The 18,186-nt window shown below is 37.2% G+C and overlaps 1 protein-coding gene across 1 annotated transcript in view; it reads right to left on the bottom strand.

The window, feature by feature from the left end:
- Positions 1-1,406: 1,406 nt before the first annotated feature.
- LOC136831276 (bestrophin-4-like) overlaps positions 1,407-18,186 on the bottom strand; it is a 92,129-nt gene continuing 75,349 nt past the window's right edge. The window contains exons 7-15 of the mRNA XM_067091379.1: positions 13,774-14,007; positions 13,040-13,252; positions 11,200-11,344; positions 9,212-9,282; positions 8,223-8,502; positions 7,770-7,963; positions 3,582-3,702; positions 2,493-2,573; positions 1,407-1,555 (exon numbers count right to left, since the gene is read on the bottom strand). Coding sequence (XP_066947480.1) covers positions 1,554-1,555; positions 2,493-2,573; positions 3,582-3,702; positions 7,770-7,963; positions 8,223-8,502; positions 9,212-9,282; positions 11,200-11,344; positions 13,040-13,252; positions 13,774-14,007 — 1,341 coding nt within the window. The 3' untranslated portion in view covers positions 1,407-1,553. The remainder of the gene's footprint in view (positions 1,556-2,492; positions 2,574-3,581; positions 3,703-7,769; positions 7,964-8,222; positions 8,503-9,211; positions 9,283-11,199; positions 11,345-13,039; positions 13,253-13,773; positions 14,008-18,186) is intronic.

The raw sequence follows: 18,186 nt of genomic DNA on the forward strand, positions 1-18,186 counted from the left end.
TAAAAAACGTCATAAATCTTACAAAGGCTATTTCTATAATTTGCTTCGCAATGTCATAAGACTTAAGGCACAAAACTGAGTTTCCTTTCATGTCATATGTTTAAAAGCTATGTCTTTTCGAAAGGGACCCAATGTTTAAAAAAGTAGCCCATACATTACATCTTATGCGCACAAGATTTAACATGCATATTACATGCAGCACACTCTCTGTCAAGTTAATATCGCAAGTAAAGCACCACATAAGGAAATTATGTTTCTGACATAAATAGCAAGATCTTCAAGGGAAAGTTCGAAAACCTGACACAGGAAAGGAATTCCGGTAGTCGAATAACCTCATGTGGGCTCCCTAAGTTGACATCTGGCATTTCTTAGCTATGAGCTTCTCTTTGGTAGATCATCCATCCACCTACTAATAGTTTAGTGGAAAACACTTTGAAAGGGGAGTCTGACCAATGGAAAACTGTGTTTCTATATTCTCTTTTGTAATAAGGTTAACAGTTGTACTGACTGTTATTCATAGTTAATAGTCCTCACCTTTAGCTTCGAAAATCGGCCTTATACAATTACATATTTTGTGCTTCTGCATCTACTGGACTGTAATTTTGATATTATTATCTCTTATGACTTATTGTGGTCTGGATTCTGTGGTAGGCCTATATCACTTGGAAGCTATATTTGAGGTTGTAAAAAGGTTAGACAATGTGGTTCATTATTTGGACGACTTTAAATTGTACTTGTTACAGTAGGTGAGAAGATTTAATTTAAAAGTACGTACGTTGGTACAGGCAACATTATTTTTGAAAGTTTATCATATATTACATCTGTTGGTGGTGTTCCGTCTGAAAGACTTTTCAACTTGCGATACAACTGGTGGCGTTTCGTTTAGAAAAATTTTTCCACCTGAATGCGTTTTGGAAGACTGGTATTCACGTTGCTTGTTAAAGCATATTGTGTACCATTTGAAAGATCGACTCAAGCTGAACGTGATTCAGTAAACTGGTTTACTATTTAAAAAGTTATTTTCTCGTTGTATAGATTACGCAGGAGACACCTTTTGTTCAAGTTTCACCTAGTGGAATACGTGACGCTCTGCAATACGTGCTATGAAACATAACATTTTAAGATATGCGTTGCAATTTATTTTGCAACATGAGGTATACCATTTCGAAGACTTGATCAAGCAGCACGTGTCACAGTATAAAGACCATCACTCTATCGTAAGTACTAATTACAAAATATCAAAATATATATATATATATATATATATATATATATATATATATATATATATATATATATATATATATATATATATATATATATATAATTCATTCTTGAATACAATGCACAAATATGACACTGATGAACATCTGGTTACACCACTTACTCGTGAAAGATAAAACATCTTGGAGATAAAATATCTTTTAGAGATAATATATCTTTTAAACATAAAATATCTTTTGTTACAAGACTCTCCTGAGTTGCTTTCGCTGATGAAAGCGTTTCTGGTGCTGCTTGCAGACACCTGCTTGCGGTGAGCCTTGGAAAATAGTCTCTGAAACAAGATAGAAACAACAATTATTGATGTACATCTAATCCCTTGATTAATTACATAATGGTTTTGGAGTTTACATACGGAAACAGATAATAACCTCGCCTTATCGTCTGTAGCAATTTAAAAAGAAACAGTTTAAAGCTACTGCATTATTGCGACTCACAGATATCGATACGAATCTTAAGGGAGCAGAGCTAAAATCTCATGAGTGATAACATTCGAACATAATTAGAGGTAATCACAAGGAATGGAAAGATAAAAAAAAAAATAACCCAAAGCTATTGAAAATAATGAACGGCAAATAATTTCTAGTTGTAAAATGACCAGGGCTGCTGGTTACAGCTCTGAGCCCAAAGGGATCAACACCCTATGCTAATGTAAAACTTGGTTAATCCAACAAAGACAGCAATAGAACTGTTCAACTACGTGCTTTGCAAGGGACAAGAGTTCCCACTGGCAGAATGATACTAAAAGAATTAGATGGATCAGACGTATTTCAAATCCACAGAAGCCAAATCCTTAATAGTTTTGAGCCTTTACGAAACAGTTCACTTCAGGAGTAATGCAGGAAAAATTGTATAAAAAAAAAATAGATTTAACAACATTGCCCTGGTTAAAAAAAAAAAAAAAAAGTATACATTCTTGTCAGACTTACTTTATAAAGAGTACTCACTGCGGAAGGACTGACAACTAATATGATTTATTTCCTAAGTACATAAAATTAGGCTACCTTAAAATCAACAGTATTCTTATCAAAAAAGGACTTCATAGATAATAGTTTTCAAATGATACTTAATATCTCTTATTCATTTAATAATATTTTATCAATAGTGATTTTTATAGATGACACTACCGAAAAAAATAACAAAAATCTTAGCATTCATATAAAAATAATTAAACATAAATAATGAGAATATTCATATGGAAAAACACTTACAAATTATAGTATCGCGCTCCTCGTTGTTCTCATACTTGGGACTCATAAGTGGCTTCGATGCTTCGTCTTCTTCATCCTCACCTAAATAGGAAATGAGGAAAAAAATATGTGATTTTTTATTGCACTGATTTGGGTGTTTCAGGAGAGCAGTTGATGTCATTTCACACAGTCTCGTTCATATTCATATATCAGTTCGTTATGCGTGCATATACAAATTCATTTTCGATTTAACAACTGTTTCTCTTCATGCTTTATTGTACATATTATATTTCATATGCAGTAATTTTCGTCTCCTTTTCACTCATAGGCATTCAGTTCTGTGGTAATTGCTTAGCAAGTCTAAGGGTTTCTGTAATAATAATAATAATAATAATAATAATAATAATAATAATAATAATAATAATAACAGTAGTAGTAGTAGTAGCAATATCTTCAATGAGGTTGGCAGGTCTCTTTCTAAGATAATCCAAAGCACTCTCTTCAACAAAAGCAATCATGCACTGAGAACTATCATCCAAACATCACCCCCCCCCCTTCCTCTTCCAGAGAAATATTCTAAAATCCTGAAAGGGCGTAAGGCAGCTACATCATTATCAAAACAACTTGGCAAATGTCGACAAAGGAATGGTTACAGCTCTGAGCCCAAAGGGATCAACACCTTATGCTACTGTAAAACTTGGTTAATCCAACAAAGACAGCAACAGAACTGTTGAACGACGCGCTTTGCAAGGAACAAGAGTTCCCACTGGCAGAATGGTACTAAAAGAATTAGATGGATAAGACGTATTTCAAATCCACAGAGGTCAAATGCTTAATAGCTTTGAGCCTTAAAGAAACAGTTCACTTCAGGAGTAATGCAGGAATTTAGTCGTTTGCTGTAAATAAAAAAAAAAAAGTAAAACAACCTCGCCATTCATGCATTGTGCAGAACTTAATCTGTGACAACATCAACATCATTAGTAAGTTTTAGCGATTTCAGTTCTCGGCTGGTTATGACCAAGATAGGCTGACAAATGTTTTCTTTTTTGTAAATTGACAGTGTTGACATCCTGAAAGCTTCGGAAACTTGTTTTGATCACCATAACTTACCCATGTTGATTGCGCTTCCTGCTTCAAAGATGTTTGTTCGGATGGAGCACTGGCTGGGGCTGCTCACTAGTTCACTCAGATTATCGCGAGATAATCCGCTCCATCCGCTTGCTGTTGATATCTGTGGGGAAAACAGAAGAATTATTCTGAAACTCTTGACAACTAACTGAAGTGTGTGGCTAATTCAGTTAATATTCTCTGTTTTATTTACTTGTTACGGGCTGCCCAGGAGCAAGATCCGTGTTGGCACAAGGCCAGCTTAAATAGAGGAAGTATTTTTTGTTTGATTATGGCTTGTCTTTTAAATAATGCATAACTGACGAGCAATTAACGTTTTGCGGTGTTTTGTAGGAGACTCCTAAATTTCAAAATGTTTATCGGGGGGGGGGAGTTGAGAGTTTCAGTTTTCTTACACCACCTTACTTGATCTTTTGCTTTTTCAGCAAGTACTTTCCTCTTTCAAGAAACAAGATATTTGGAAAATGTTGTGCCTCTCGAGCAGAAAGTGAAAAACTAATTAGACTGAACTTGTTGAACTCATTACCGGAGCTTTTAGGGATTTGCGTTTCAATGAGTAACACATCAGACCCAAGTAATCTTCGGTCACCAACAGGTCTAGTGTCCAAATGCGGTGGATGTTCTGCTCTCTGAAGGTTTGATACATAAGGAAAAAACTGAAATCAATGAACTACTCTGGAAGATTTCAGGCAAGTTTTCTTGCTCTGACAACCATGTCCTGTCACTGCTACTGACTGATTTATTAGTTAATTGCAATTTACGTTAAACAGTTTCCACTCCGTGACATAAAGCACATAGCTTTTAATTCATCGAGTTACGACCACTGATAACGTTCCTTCAGTTTTCTTCAAGGTGCATGATACTGATTCAGGGCAAAAACGAAAAAAATAAATACTTGCTTGAATGAGAGGAAATCACGCTATTTCATGAGACACTAAATGACTGATGTGTTGATTGCAAGAAGTTAAAAATCATGCGTGTTTCGTCAGATATTTAAAGGCGAATTGCTTGTATATAAACAACCTTTCCTAAGCTAAATACAACCATTCACTGACTCAATCAGTCGATACCATTGCCTCTTACTGTATTAAACAGACAATTGACGAGGAAATACAAGTCAGTTTGCAATCAATACACTGACTTGTATATCCTTGTTAAATTCAGTTAAATACGGTAAGAGGTGATGGTATCGATTGAATGAGTCAGTGAACGGTTGTACACAGCTTAGGAAAGGTTGATCGTATGTAATGTTATTATTATTAAAATAGTTTAACCATACCACTGAGCTGATTAACAGCTTTCATAGGGCTGGCCCCAAGGATTAAAATGAAATGGAGTCCCAGGTCTAAGCCATAGGCTAAGCACTCGGACTAAATGATTAATGAAATGTTAAAAATATGCAAAAAGGCATATGCTTCCACACTAGAACACATGCACACATTAAATACATTTACTCAAGTTTCCATCAGCACCATAAAAATAAAATAAATAAAACTGAGTAATGATAAAAATCAGAATAACTTAACATTTTTAAAATTCGGATTTTTTATATAGTTGCCCAGTGGGTTTTTGTATTTTCATAAATTACTTTTTATAATTTATAAATTAATTTACGCTTCCTCATGAATATTAAAATTGGATCAATTGAAAATGTTGCAGACTAATAAAATTTCGCCGACCGATCCATTTCCTAAAGTTGATAGCCGATGTTGGTTATATTTTGGACATTCGCATAACACGTGTTTAACTCTTATTATCACTTTGCACTCTGAGCATTCGGGAGCGGGTTCATGTGGGCTGCTCATTAAAAGTGTCCACGCGTCAGACGAATATGACCTATTCGGAGACACGTGTTAGAATTACTTGCGCATGTCTCTCTCTTTCGTATGATGAACTCCATTTTTAACTCCAGGTTTTATTTGCTTCAACTTATTATTTACAGGTTCTTCATACCATTTATTTTGCCATTTGTTTATAATGCCTACTTTTATATGTGTTATATAATCGTCAACCGGGATACTTACATTAGATCGTGTCATACGGGCTGCTTCTTTAGCTGTTTTATCAGACTTCATATCCTTTGACCCCTACATGGGCAGGGATCCAACATATTTCTACATTTTTCCCATTATTATAACTTATGGGGTAATAACTTTATATGTTGTACAATGTTATTTTTTGGTTTGTAACTCTGAATGGCTTCAATGGCACTTCTAGAGTCGCTAAAAATTACAAAATTATTACGTGAGGTTTCTTTAATTATTTTTATGGCTGGTGCTGTTGCGCATAACTCAGCTGTAAATACCGAGGCATTATCAGGTAGAGAGAATTGATAAATTTTATCTTGGGATACTGCAGCGTATCCCACTCCATACTCTGATCTGGATACGTCTATGTACATTGCGTAATGTGGACCTTTTCGGCTTATATGCTCTATCTTATGTTGTCTATGGTGTTCTGGGGTATAAGAGTAAGTTTTTGATAAATGTTTTAAGTGTGTGCAAATTCTTATTTCATGCATAGTCCAAGGAGGAGGTTAATTTTACTATTGAAGGCAATTGCACATTTATATTCAACGACTCAAACAGTCTTCTAGCTCTAAGAGGGAAAGGTGGTGAGTGATTGTTTATAAATGCATCTCTTAATTCAAATAATTTTTTGGTTGGATGATCACTTGTCTGAATTCTCAAGACACTCCTCATTGTTACACACTCTTTATGGAGAGACAGCGGTGATGATCTAAAGGTTCCTGAACATATTCTAAGGCCATCGTTACGAACGGGGTCTAACGTTTTCAGCGTTGCGTCTGATGCTGAGCCATATATTTCACTTCCATAGTCAATGATAGACAACACTGTTGCTTTATACAGTAAAGTAAGGGTATATCTATCAGCTCTCCAAGTAGTGTTTGATAGTTTTCTAATTATATTTAATGCTCATTTACATTTAGATTTCACGTATGTTATGTGGGCTTTCCAGTTCAAATGAGTATCAAATACTAATCCCAAAAATTTTGCTGTTTGGGTAATTGGTATACTATGGTTTCTGATTTTTAAATCTATTTCTCTACCTTTTTTTCCACTTTTTATTTTTATAAAACATTACTGCTCGAGTCTTTTGTATGGATAATTTAAAGCCTACAGATGCGGCCCGCTCATCTATTTTTATTATAGTTTTATAAATGATTCGCTTTGCATGTTGTAAACGAGATGCTGAATAGTAATCATCCATATAAAAATTACTTTTAATTCTAATTTAGGTAGATTATTACTGATGTCATTTATTGCTAAAGTAAACAGTGTGCCACTAAAGACGCTTTCTTGTGGAACACCATTTTCAAGTGGAAATGTACTTGACAGTACATCATCAATTCTCAGTTGAAAAGTGCGTTTTGTAAAAAAAGTTTAGGATAAACCTGGGTAATGTCCACGGATGCTGTTTTTATGTAACGTTTTTAATATTGCATATCTCCATGCAGTATCATATGCCTTTTCAGCGTCAAAAACGACAACTATAGTATTTCGTTTTCGTTCAAATCCTCTTCGTATGTGGTCTTCTAAGTTAGAGAATCCAATGTAGATCTGTTACATTGTGACCCGAACTGAGTGGGAGTCAAAATTTTATTTTCTCGAATGTGCCATGTTAGTCGAGCATCTACCATTTTCTCTAGTAATTTGTATAAACAACTTGTTAAAGAAATTGGCCTATCGTATGTGAGGTTCGCCTAAATACCTGACGAAACATTAGTGATTTTTCGTTAGCTTGTACATCAACAACGTGAGGTAGGTTTTTCACATGATGCAATTCCCGCATATGAAACTACAGACAACAGGTGTCCCCTTACCTGAGAAGAGGTAGTATATAGAATTTTGGCCAAGGGACAGGCGCTGGGACCTTTGAGGTCATTCAGCGCTGAGACTGAATTTGACAGTAAAAAGGTTTGAAAAGTGTAACAGGAGGAAAACCTCGCAGTTGCACCATGAAACAGTTGTTAGGTGAGGGTGGAAAGTATGATAGAAGAAAGAGATTATGAACGGAGGAACAGTAAAAAGAATGAAAGGGGTTACAGCTAGGGGACGAAGGGACACTGCGGAGGATCTTGAGTAATGCGTACAGTGCACCGCATGAGGTGCACTGACGGCACCAATTCCTTACAGGGATTCCCCTTACCTGTGTTTTATAATTTGACGGAAGTCTGTCTGTCGACGCAGACGGCGGTATCGACTCCGGAGGACTCAGATTTGGCTCCTTTGGTTTCGGGTCACTGGGTTTCAAGTCCTTCGTTTCCTCTTTGGGTTCCTCCTCGTCCTCAGCAATGAATAGTTCTCGCTCCATGATGCCCACCTTGCGGTCTACGGGTTTGTCTTTGGGAGGAATGAAGTTCGATAGTGATATCCTTGATCGTATGTGGAAGGGCTGACATTTTTTCACAAGAGGGATCAAATATCCTGTTCATTCTGTCATGATCATATAACATCTCATATACAGTTCATTTCTATATACAATGTTTATGAAGAAACTTTCAAAGTATCGCAGGACTAGTACTAAGAACAACATGTTAACAACCACCCATTAAAGAGCAATATCTGACACGCGTGAAAACGGCGCCCTCCGTCACCTCACCTTCGGCATCTCGACGTTTGATCTTGATGAGGATCGGCCCGTCGTCATCTTGCATCGAAGGCTGCCTTCGGAAGAGTATGTTGGGGCTGTTCTTGCCCTCTCTCGGGGTGGCGTTGGGACTGTTTTTAATATCTCTGAAGTGAGGGTTGGGGCTGTTCTTGCCTTCCCTCGTGTTCAAGATGGGGCTGTTTTTGCCCTCCTTGATGACTGATATTGGCCGTGAGCGTAAACCTCCCACCGTGTGCAATGATTCCTCAGACATGTGGAAGATGTCGCTTCCCTGGAAAGATGTACATTTGCGTCAGTTCATTTTATTATCCTGAGGCAATCTAATGAATTTAGGAAATAGCCAAGGGTGGTATTCAAAAGACATTCTGTTAAATTTAATGAAAATCTAATGATAACATTCTTTGACGGTATTGTCTTATGGCAAAAGACACAAGGCAGTCTGATGAATACAGGATAAATATAAGCCTAGAGAGGAGGGTGTCTAATAAGCTAAGAACAGATAAAAACAAAATGGGTTAACAGAAAGCTGAACAAGTCGTTTCATTCAGCAATTTTCAAACAAGTGTTCTGTTCCCTAAAGGTTGTTCATAGTAAAAAATCAAGGTCATTGAATACTTTAAAATCGTTTGCAAGTATATATATATGTGTATATATATATATATATATATATATATATATATATATATATATATATATATAACTGCATAAATCTATCTCTGAATGTATATTTTATTTCATCAATAAATACCTATTCTCAATAACATCAAATCAGCCCATTGGTAAGTGCGTTCCAATAGTGTTGAGTAAAATATGAAGTCAAGTCCGTTCCTATTTTTAAAGAAAAACATCATATGAAAGATCTGCAAGACATTACCATTATGCTCTGGACAATGTTTAAGTCCCTTATCTGTGTGTGCGTTTTTTTTTTTTTTTTTTTGTAAGAATGAAGGAACCGTATATCCGAATTTCTCGGTACTTACAGTAGAAACTCTGGAAGCAGAGCGATTGAGACCTCTGGGTCGCGACGACCGTCGAACAGAGAGCATGCTACCTGTGGAAGGAGGGTCCGTTAGAGAGTGGCACTACATTGTAAATTCTTTTAAATAAGTTTAATTACTCATTTGTTTATTTTTTCTGTAAGTTAATGACCACACAAATTATCTCGGATCTTGATTATAATTCCCTTCGCTTCGTTTATGATACCAGTTCACTTCTGGTGTTGTCATGCTAGGTTACTCTACTTGTTGAACCTGTCAGTAATTTCGTAATTTCTTTAACAAAAACTTATATTTCCCTCCCTTCTCCATTTTATCTTTCTTGCTTTTGTTAAGTTTTTCTTTATAAAAAAAACTGAATTTTGTGTCACCTTACTTTCCTTTCAATTTTTCTTTAGCTTCATTCCGTAAAATTACATTAATAATTAAGATATTGTTCTTTCATGGCTCGCCTCTCTTCTTAGTTCGCCATATTTGTAAAACTCATTAGAATCTTTACCATGTCTGCTGTTCTTTTGTTACCTTTTATTCGTTTATCGAAATTGTCATATCCTTCACCAAGAGTGATCTCAAGACTCATGCATTTCTAGTCTTTCATGCTCGTCCCATTTTCATAAAGAACCCCTTTTGCCGAAAGACACCATCGTCGCTTCATATCTTCCTGTTTCTTGTGCACCCTAATGTCTTTTTTTTATTCTCTTTTGCCATAAATTCCCAACCCGTGACCTGAGACTGCCATATCCTTTACCAAGATATGTTTCCCAAGGCTTCTAGGGCCACATGCTGAATGGTGAGATCAATTAACGATGCCTTGTAACCCAACAGAGAAAGATTAAACGAGAAGATGAAATGCAGAGGACGAAGAGGAAAGAGGAGAAGCGACGAAAAGAAAAAAGGATTGAGTCGATATATTTTTCTTATCAGCCTCTTGAAGCTTCCCTCTTCCCAACATCCAATTCGACAGAGCCCCCCAAGAGAGCTGTTTGAGGAGCAAGAGTCCGTTCTGGCACGAAAACAGCTTAATATGAAAACCGGAACATTCCCGTGAGTGCTGAAGAAGGTACTTCAGTAGTAGTAGTAGTCGTGATGTGCCTTTGCAACGGCTAGTCCGAGGAAACGTGCAGGGAGGTGCTCGAAATGCTGTAGTAGGACTAACCTTCTCTCTTTTCGAGGCTGGAGAGTGATGGTGAACTGGGGAGGGGTTTGGTTAACTGTGGATCTACGGGAGAAGTTGCAAGAAATAAATACTTCTGGTTAATTCTATACCGAGAGCTGGAAAGTGTAATTCCAGTTTATATTTTCATTATCTGAGTCGATTATCTAATGCTCTTTCGACTCCGTTAATCAAATTCCCAGAGGAAGGTGGGTGCTCGGACAGTTTCAAAATGCGGCGGGTAACTCGATTATTTGATTTGTAACGTTGTTGTATATATCAAATGTAAAATCAATAATGAAAGCCTTAATTACACTAGCAAATTAATAAAGAAGAAAAAAGAAAAGGTATATTGGAGTATGTTTAACCAATATGACAAATGCCGATTTATTCAGTGCATACAGGTAAATGAACTTTCATGAGGTTTCACAGTTTTAAGCTGTTTCAAATAATGAATATCAATTTCAAAAATAAATCTAAGACAGAAATAGTGAGCGACTTTCAAAACCTCTGGATCAGACACCATAAGCTACTTTTTCTGATATGTTATAGACGGTCAAGCAAATGAAGGACGATTGAATCCGTTATCTCAGTCTAAATTCGTAGCAGGGGGCGATCAACTGGTTCTGCCACTTGCCTTTTTGGAACACCTGTCAAACTCCAACTTTTCTTGATCCACAGATGTGAGTGTGTTCTCGATAAACTCCTTGATATTGTAATTAATTTATGTTCTAAGGAATAACACAGAGTTATGGCTTATAATCACACACTGAAAACGGTAAATTAATCCTCACCCTTCCATCTATATGAATATCCTTACCTTCGGGGGTCCTATTGTCAGCCCTGAACATCCGTCCCTGGAAGAAGGATATAAAGGAATTTTTCCTTCCGGAGTTATGCGAGGACCCGAGGGAGAGAAGGGAGCCGATTTTCTTGAAGACGTTCGTGGTGCCCTTCTCTTCGTCCTGAAATTGGAACGTTTCAACGTTAGGTGGCCATAACAGTTACGCCGTACTTTATGTGAATAATACAGGGATATGTACTTGCTTATGTTAATACACTAATGTGGGCTGTTAGCATGCGTTTACCTATGTATCCATCTTTATGTATGTGTGTATTTCAATAAAAATTAAGTGAATGGTGGGGGCAAAGAGAGATATATACCAAACCATAGCTACAAAAACACCGGATACTTCATTACCAAACTATAAACTGTAAAAAGAAAAAAAATTAGATATCGACGGGGAACTGGGGCACTTTAAAGCAAAGGTGAAAAAAAGCTATCAAAACGGGGAAGCAGAGCTAAGAAAAGAAATTTAGGGAAATATCATAAGATTGCCAGCTATGGCAAACACTTAACCTACAAAATACTTACGAATTGAAAGAGAAAACTAAATCTATTGACGAACACGGGCTTGCGACTTTGCAAAAAGCTGATTTTTTCTTCTTTCATATCGGTACAGTTTTAATCCAACCTTTTTCATAGCTAGGACTCACTTTTTTTTTTAACCCTTGCTATCAATAGATTAAATGAAGTCATTAGGCTACCTTCCTAATCAGTCTATGTATTAATACCAATGTACGACGGTTTGGGTTATGTTGAATTGAAATTTACTTGCGATGTAAGTCCTAGTTCTCCTTTTGTTCCTGGCCTTGGAACGTTTTTGTTCTTGTCATAAAAATGACTACTAGAACGCCTCAAATTAGACCGTACTAGGTCACTAAACTCATTTCATTTTCTTATTTCTTTTCCATCCATTGAAAGCTAAAGATGGGTGATGTCATTTTGTTTGTTCTGGTAGTTTATTTCCTTTTTAGAATGTTTCGTTTTGGTTTGTTTATTATTTTCTATTAAATATCCTTGGTTTCATTTAGTTTTTGTTCTAATTTTCCACATTCTAAATATTCCCTACATATGTTTCTCTGCCACCGTTGTAATAGGTGTCACAATAGTAAACATTTCCTTTGACTGGAAAATGCAAAACCTTACCTGTTATGAGATTCATGACCTCTCCAGATTGATCCTGTCTTACTAATTCTGCCCACTGTACCTAGATCTATGTATAAAGTAGGTTTCGACGTTTCTAGAAGGTAGTATACACGGAATTTTCTTAGTAATTATGTGTGGGTAACAACAGAAGGTCGAAAACTCCCTCTGGGTCCAGAGAACAGCCCAAGAGGAGAACACGAAAGGGATCATGCAAATTCCGGGTAACAACAGCTTTTGTCTTGTGCATTAATTGACATTTTATGGTGATCAACTGAAATAAGGTAATGTCAGCCGTTAAGGGAATGGATAAGCAAAACAGTGATGAACAGCCAGAAATACATCCGGAAGAAGAAGAAGGGTAAGCTACAGGAGCAGCAGGAGACGAAAGGAATCAAGTTAAAAAAATTCCAGGTAACAGATGAAAGGGAAGATAGTTATCTGACACCTTCAAGCACCTCGAGCGCTGACTGCTGTGTTTTGGACAACAGCTTCCCAATTAGCGTAGGTAGCAGACTCGTCAGACATGTAGTACCAACGCACATCAAGTGTAAGCAGGTATCTTTAGGCCAACAATCCGGGTACCAGTGCCCTCGGAAGGCCTGATGCACCAAAAACTTCATATCTGAGGAATGGAAAGTCACCAGGGATATGATCTACAGCAGCATCTTACCTCATCTTCAGGCTCTTCGTCGACGATAGGCAAGAACTCTTGCTCCGCTTCGGGTACCTCCATGTTCGCTGTGCTGCCCATGGGCGGGTCCCGCCGGAACTGCTCAGCAGCAACTGTGTACGGCAGTTCCGCAGGGAACACTTCCTCCCAGTAGATGTCCTGGATCAGCTCAGGATGTTCGTCGTGCATCTCGTCCACAATCATGTAGGAGATCTGCTCGAGAGTGGGAGAACGTCTAAAAATAGAGGTTCACTTTCACATAACATGGTGACCATAAAAACAGGAAAGATGTTGGAACGAAAATTCTAAAAACGGGAGGACATTATGTACTAAGTGCTGATAGGTTTGGAATTATATTATTAAAGCGCGTTTAAAGTTTTATTCACGGCAGGAAATGTTTAAATAACTCCTGTATCAATGAGTTCTAGATTATGCTATTTCAGGTTTTTATTCAAAATGGCTAAATTGACGGTCAAATTGCGCTTCACGTTATTACTCTTCAGTAGGGGCGAGCATCTAGAGTAACTGAGGCCCTCTTATCAAAAAGACTCGAGGCATGCCCATTTATATATATACATACATATATATACATATATATATATATATATATATATATATATATATATATATATATATATATATATATATATATATATATATATATATATATATATATAAGCGTGTGTACATACAATACAGTTCTGAACAGAGGCAGCATCAAAGACAAACCCCACCTGCAAGTTCCTGTCGATGAGGTAATTAACTTCGAAATCGTCATCGTCCTCTCCGAATGGATTGACGAGCGACTCGGCCACTTTCAGCCATCCCATGTAGAAGAAGAACTGAAGGAAGGTGAACACCGGGACGTAGAAGTCAAGGTCATGGTTCGGGAACTTCTTGGCAGGATCGAGGAACTGGCGTCCCATGACGGTCGAGAAGAAAAAGGAGTACACGGCCAGAGTTACGACCTGCGACGAGATAAGACAGAATTTGGAAGATCAGAATTTGGACTCAAGAATAGAGTGGTGTAGCTCGAAAGGATAATGGAAAGAGTTTCTTTGTTAGTGATGTTTTTTCAGATGCCATAGCCTGAAATAGTGATGAAAATCATTTGGAATGCTGGGGGCTGGAGTAGAGGAATGTTGAAGTGTGGTTGCCAAGTTACTTATGAAAGAAATTTGGAAAAGGTTTTATGTTTTTATGATAGTGAAAAATCAAGTTTCGGAATAGTGAATACCTTTTCTAGTATTGTAAACTGAAGCGATAATTAAAAGAATCTGCAACATTAAACCTGGAAAACTGACTATTTTTAAGATGTCTTCACCTAAAATGATGAAATGGATCTGAAAGAACAAAATCTGGAGAAGAAACTTCTTTATGTATCATAACCTGAAAAAAAGAATGAAAAAGTAAGAAAAAAATATGGAATGTTAAAAATGATGAAATACGGGAATGTCCATTTGTTTGAACATAACATTACGAAAGAATGGTAATTTTTCAAGTGTCGTAGCTGAATGACGAAAAGGATTGTGAAATGTCTAAAATTATAATCTAAAATGATTATGAAAAAACTGGATTATCAAAAATACAAGTTCAGAACATATATTTTAATGTTTTTTTTTGTCTGAATGCGCTACTCTTAAGCATACATCTATTGGCTTTCAATTTTGTTAGCCTACTATAACTGGATAAAGAATTAGGAATCGACATAAATAATCTTACAGTAGATTCTGGGAAACTACAATCTTGTTTCAGTCGTGGGTTCCTCTCTCTCTCTCTCTCTCTCTCTCTCTCTCTCTCTCTCTCTCTCTCTCTCTCTCTCTCTCTCTCTCTCTCTTACGTAAGATCGGTGGGGAATTTCACCTGCCTGACTGACGTAACGATTCATGTCATAAATTATTGTGCAATATTAAGTCTAAATCCTGCTATCATTCATTCCCACCATATTTCTTATTCAGTTTGGCGTACTTGTCTGGGTTTCCAGAAGCTGAGTCAAGTAAGGTTAGGTTACTCTTCATCTGTTCTCTCTCTCTCTCTCTCTCTCTCTCTCTCTCTCTCTCTCTCTCTCTCTCTCTCTCTCTCTCTCTCTCTCTGCCATTTATTGTATTTTCTCCATGAGTCTTTAGTCAGCAAATTAACTGCTTTCCGCACGATTTAAAATGCATTGCCCAAGTTTCGAATTTTTATGAGGATCAAATTAAAATTTTCTGGTATTATTTCAGAGCATGCCGCTCTCTCATACCTAGAAAGATTTTCTACCATAAGTGGATCATTTAATTAAAGGTGGAGACGAAGATATCGCTCAAGTTATTACGCCAAGAAATGTAATTTTAGCAGTAATGACAACAGTATCTCGCAAAATTACCACAGAGAGAGAGAGAGAGAGAGAGAGAGAGAGAGAGAGAGAGAGAGAGAGAGAGAGAGTCTTCTAGTACGGATGAGCATACTTCTTTGGAGCTTTTCTTTTATCGAATTCCTATTTAAATTCTAGATTTAACATATATTAGAGACAGGCCGACGGGGAGATTTTGATGCAGATAACCAATTTCGTTGATTCTTTTCCCTTTACATATTGCTCTTGAAATTCAAGAGAGAGAGGGAAAGAGAGTATAATGTGAAGGAGCAAAGGTAATGTAAGACAATTAACTAAAAAGATGAATCTTGAGAACCTAAGGTATACACCTGCCATCCGCGAAGTTAATCAGGCGGATTGTTTTACTGTCACACAGTCCCTCTGGCATCCATCATTTTCTTAAGCAACTGTTTTATTAATGTTTCCTGTTTCATCTTTCTTCATTTCCTTCACGTCCATTCAGCCGTTTTACAAATTTATCCTGCTCTGATTTAAGCATTGTTTTCAAATGCCGTGAAGCTCTGCTGTGACTAGCCTCTGTGTGTGTGTGTGTGTGTGTGCGTGGGCTTCTTGCCGTCATGATACCGGAAGCTGGTCTTCTGAATCACCCATTCGTCTTTAGAAGATAAATAAATTCTAAGCATACATGGAGAATCTCATCCGGTTCCCAGACATTTATGATCGTTTTGCTCAGAATATAAACTCCCAGGATATGACTTGCTTCTCTCTCTCTCTCTCTCTCTCTCTCTCTCTCTCTCTCTCTCTCTCTCTCTCTCTCTCTCTCTCTCTCTCTTATGAATTACGAAGGGAATTGTTAACTACTGTCCGTTACTGATATCTTCCGTAAAATTTTACTAGTTTTTCCCCTTCATACGTCTTGTATTGAGTTTTACGAACACTTTCCCTTAACAAGTCTTCTATCAGATTATTAAAAAGACGTAAATCGTAAACAGAAGACAACCGAAGTAACTCGGACATCTGAGAAGACCAGAGCAATGGGTCACTGAATCTGTATGACGCAATGAGTCGTATTGACAGAGATAATTCGATCTTCTTGCTCGGTCCACAAATACCTTACGTAATGTTTCATATTTTTCGAAGCAGGCTGGGAGTTCACACTGGAACTTCCGTAATGTTAAGAAACCCTTAGAATTCATCAAAGTTGAAACATGATAAAAAAGAATTTGAGACAATCTTGTGAGAAACAACCCTGAAACATGATGCCAACGGGGAGTTGAAAGGTATTAACGCGGAATCATACACCATAGTCATGTGATATCCTCTGACGCAAACTGGAGAGAGAGAGAGAGAGAGAGAGTCTTCCAGTACGAATAAACACACTTCTTTAAAGTTTTTCCTGTGTCGAATTCCTATTTCAGTTCTAGCTTTAACATATACGTAGAGACAGGCAGACGGGGAGATTTTGATACGGATAACCAATTTCTTTGATTCTATTCCCGTTACAGATTGCTCTTGAAATTCAAGCTTTGTAGAGAGAGAGAGAGAGAGAGAGATATGGGGGCGGGGGGAAGAACTTGACATCTGACCTACTGTGAACGAGGATGGAGTGTTTCTCCTTTCTAAACTTCCGGGTATCAGGGTTGCTATTTCAGTGCTTAGTATTAAATGGTTCAGAGGAAAGGTCATTATGATAAAGTTGGCGGCGCAGCTTCTAAGAACAGTATCACTATCCTGGGTCTTGACTAACAAGCAGCCCTCTGTAAATTATACTCGCTATTGCGCATTGAAAGATGGTTACGAGCCTTGAGCATCTTGAAACCTTTTGCTTCTCTGTGGCTGTTTTTTCTTTTCCTCTCTCTCTCTCTCTCTCTCTCTCTCTCTCTCTCTCTCTCTCTCTCTCTCTCGTTATCAAACATGAATATTATACTTTCGAGTGAGAGTTTTACGTTCTTCTTCTGATCATGATTACATGAAAATTTTTGAACTCACTTTGGCTCATCTTAGTTTTATAATTTTTAATAAATATTTTGTAGCTTAAACACGAACAGTATTCCTTAAGCCGAAAATAATAAGGCGATAAAGTAAAACAGATCGATAGAGAGATTACAGAAGAAAACCCGTCTGGTTTCCTGACAGGCATTTTCCTCAGCATTCCCATAGGAGAGCGACAGAATATCTACCCTGTTTTGACAAATTTTATCATTTTTTTTTTACCATTTTCCTTTGAAAAATTAGTTACAGTCATTAAAACCATGGACGGTTGGAAATCTAGCATCCCAAGTGCACTTTTTTTTAGCTTTCTGTAAAAGAAAACTATTGAGATGGCTTTGTCTGTTCGTCCGCACTTTTTTTGTCCGCACTATTTCTGTCCGCACTTTTTCTGTCCGCCCTCAGCTCTTAAAAACTACTGAGGCTAGATGGTTGCAAATTGGTATGTTGATCAGCCACCCTCCAATCATCAAACATACCAAATTGCAGCCCTCTAGCCTCAGTTTTTATTTTATTTAAGATTAAAGTTAGCCATGATCGTGCGTCTGGCAACGCTATAGGACAGGCCACCAGCGGGCCGTGGCTGAAAGTTTCATGGGCTGCGGTTCATACATTATTATACGTTGCACCAGAAAACATGAACGCGCCGAAGGAATTTCGGCGCATTCTTTTTTGTTTTATTTTAGGGTTTAAATGTTAATTCTTTTGGAAACAGTAACAGATAACTTTGGAAATTTCGCTCGCCCATCATTTCACTATTACACCTCACAGATCTGTCCGTAAAATTATCGTAGTTACTGAAGATCAAATAACTCTACACAGTACACTGTTGAACTGTCAAAAT

The sequence above is a fragment of the Macrobrachium rosenbergii genome, chromosome 48 (genome assembly GCF_040412425.1).
Source record: "Macrobrachium rosenbergii isolate ZJJX-2024 chromosome 48, ASM4041242v1, whole genome shotgun sequence".
Classification (NCBI taxonomy): domain Eukaryota; kingdom Metazoa; phylum Arthropoda; class Malacostraca; order Decapoda; family Palaemonidae; genus Macrobrachium; species Macrobrachium rosenbergii.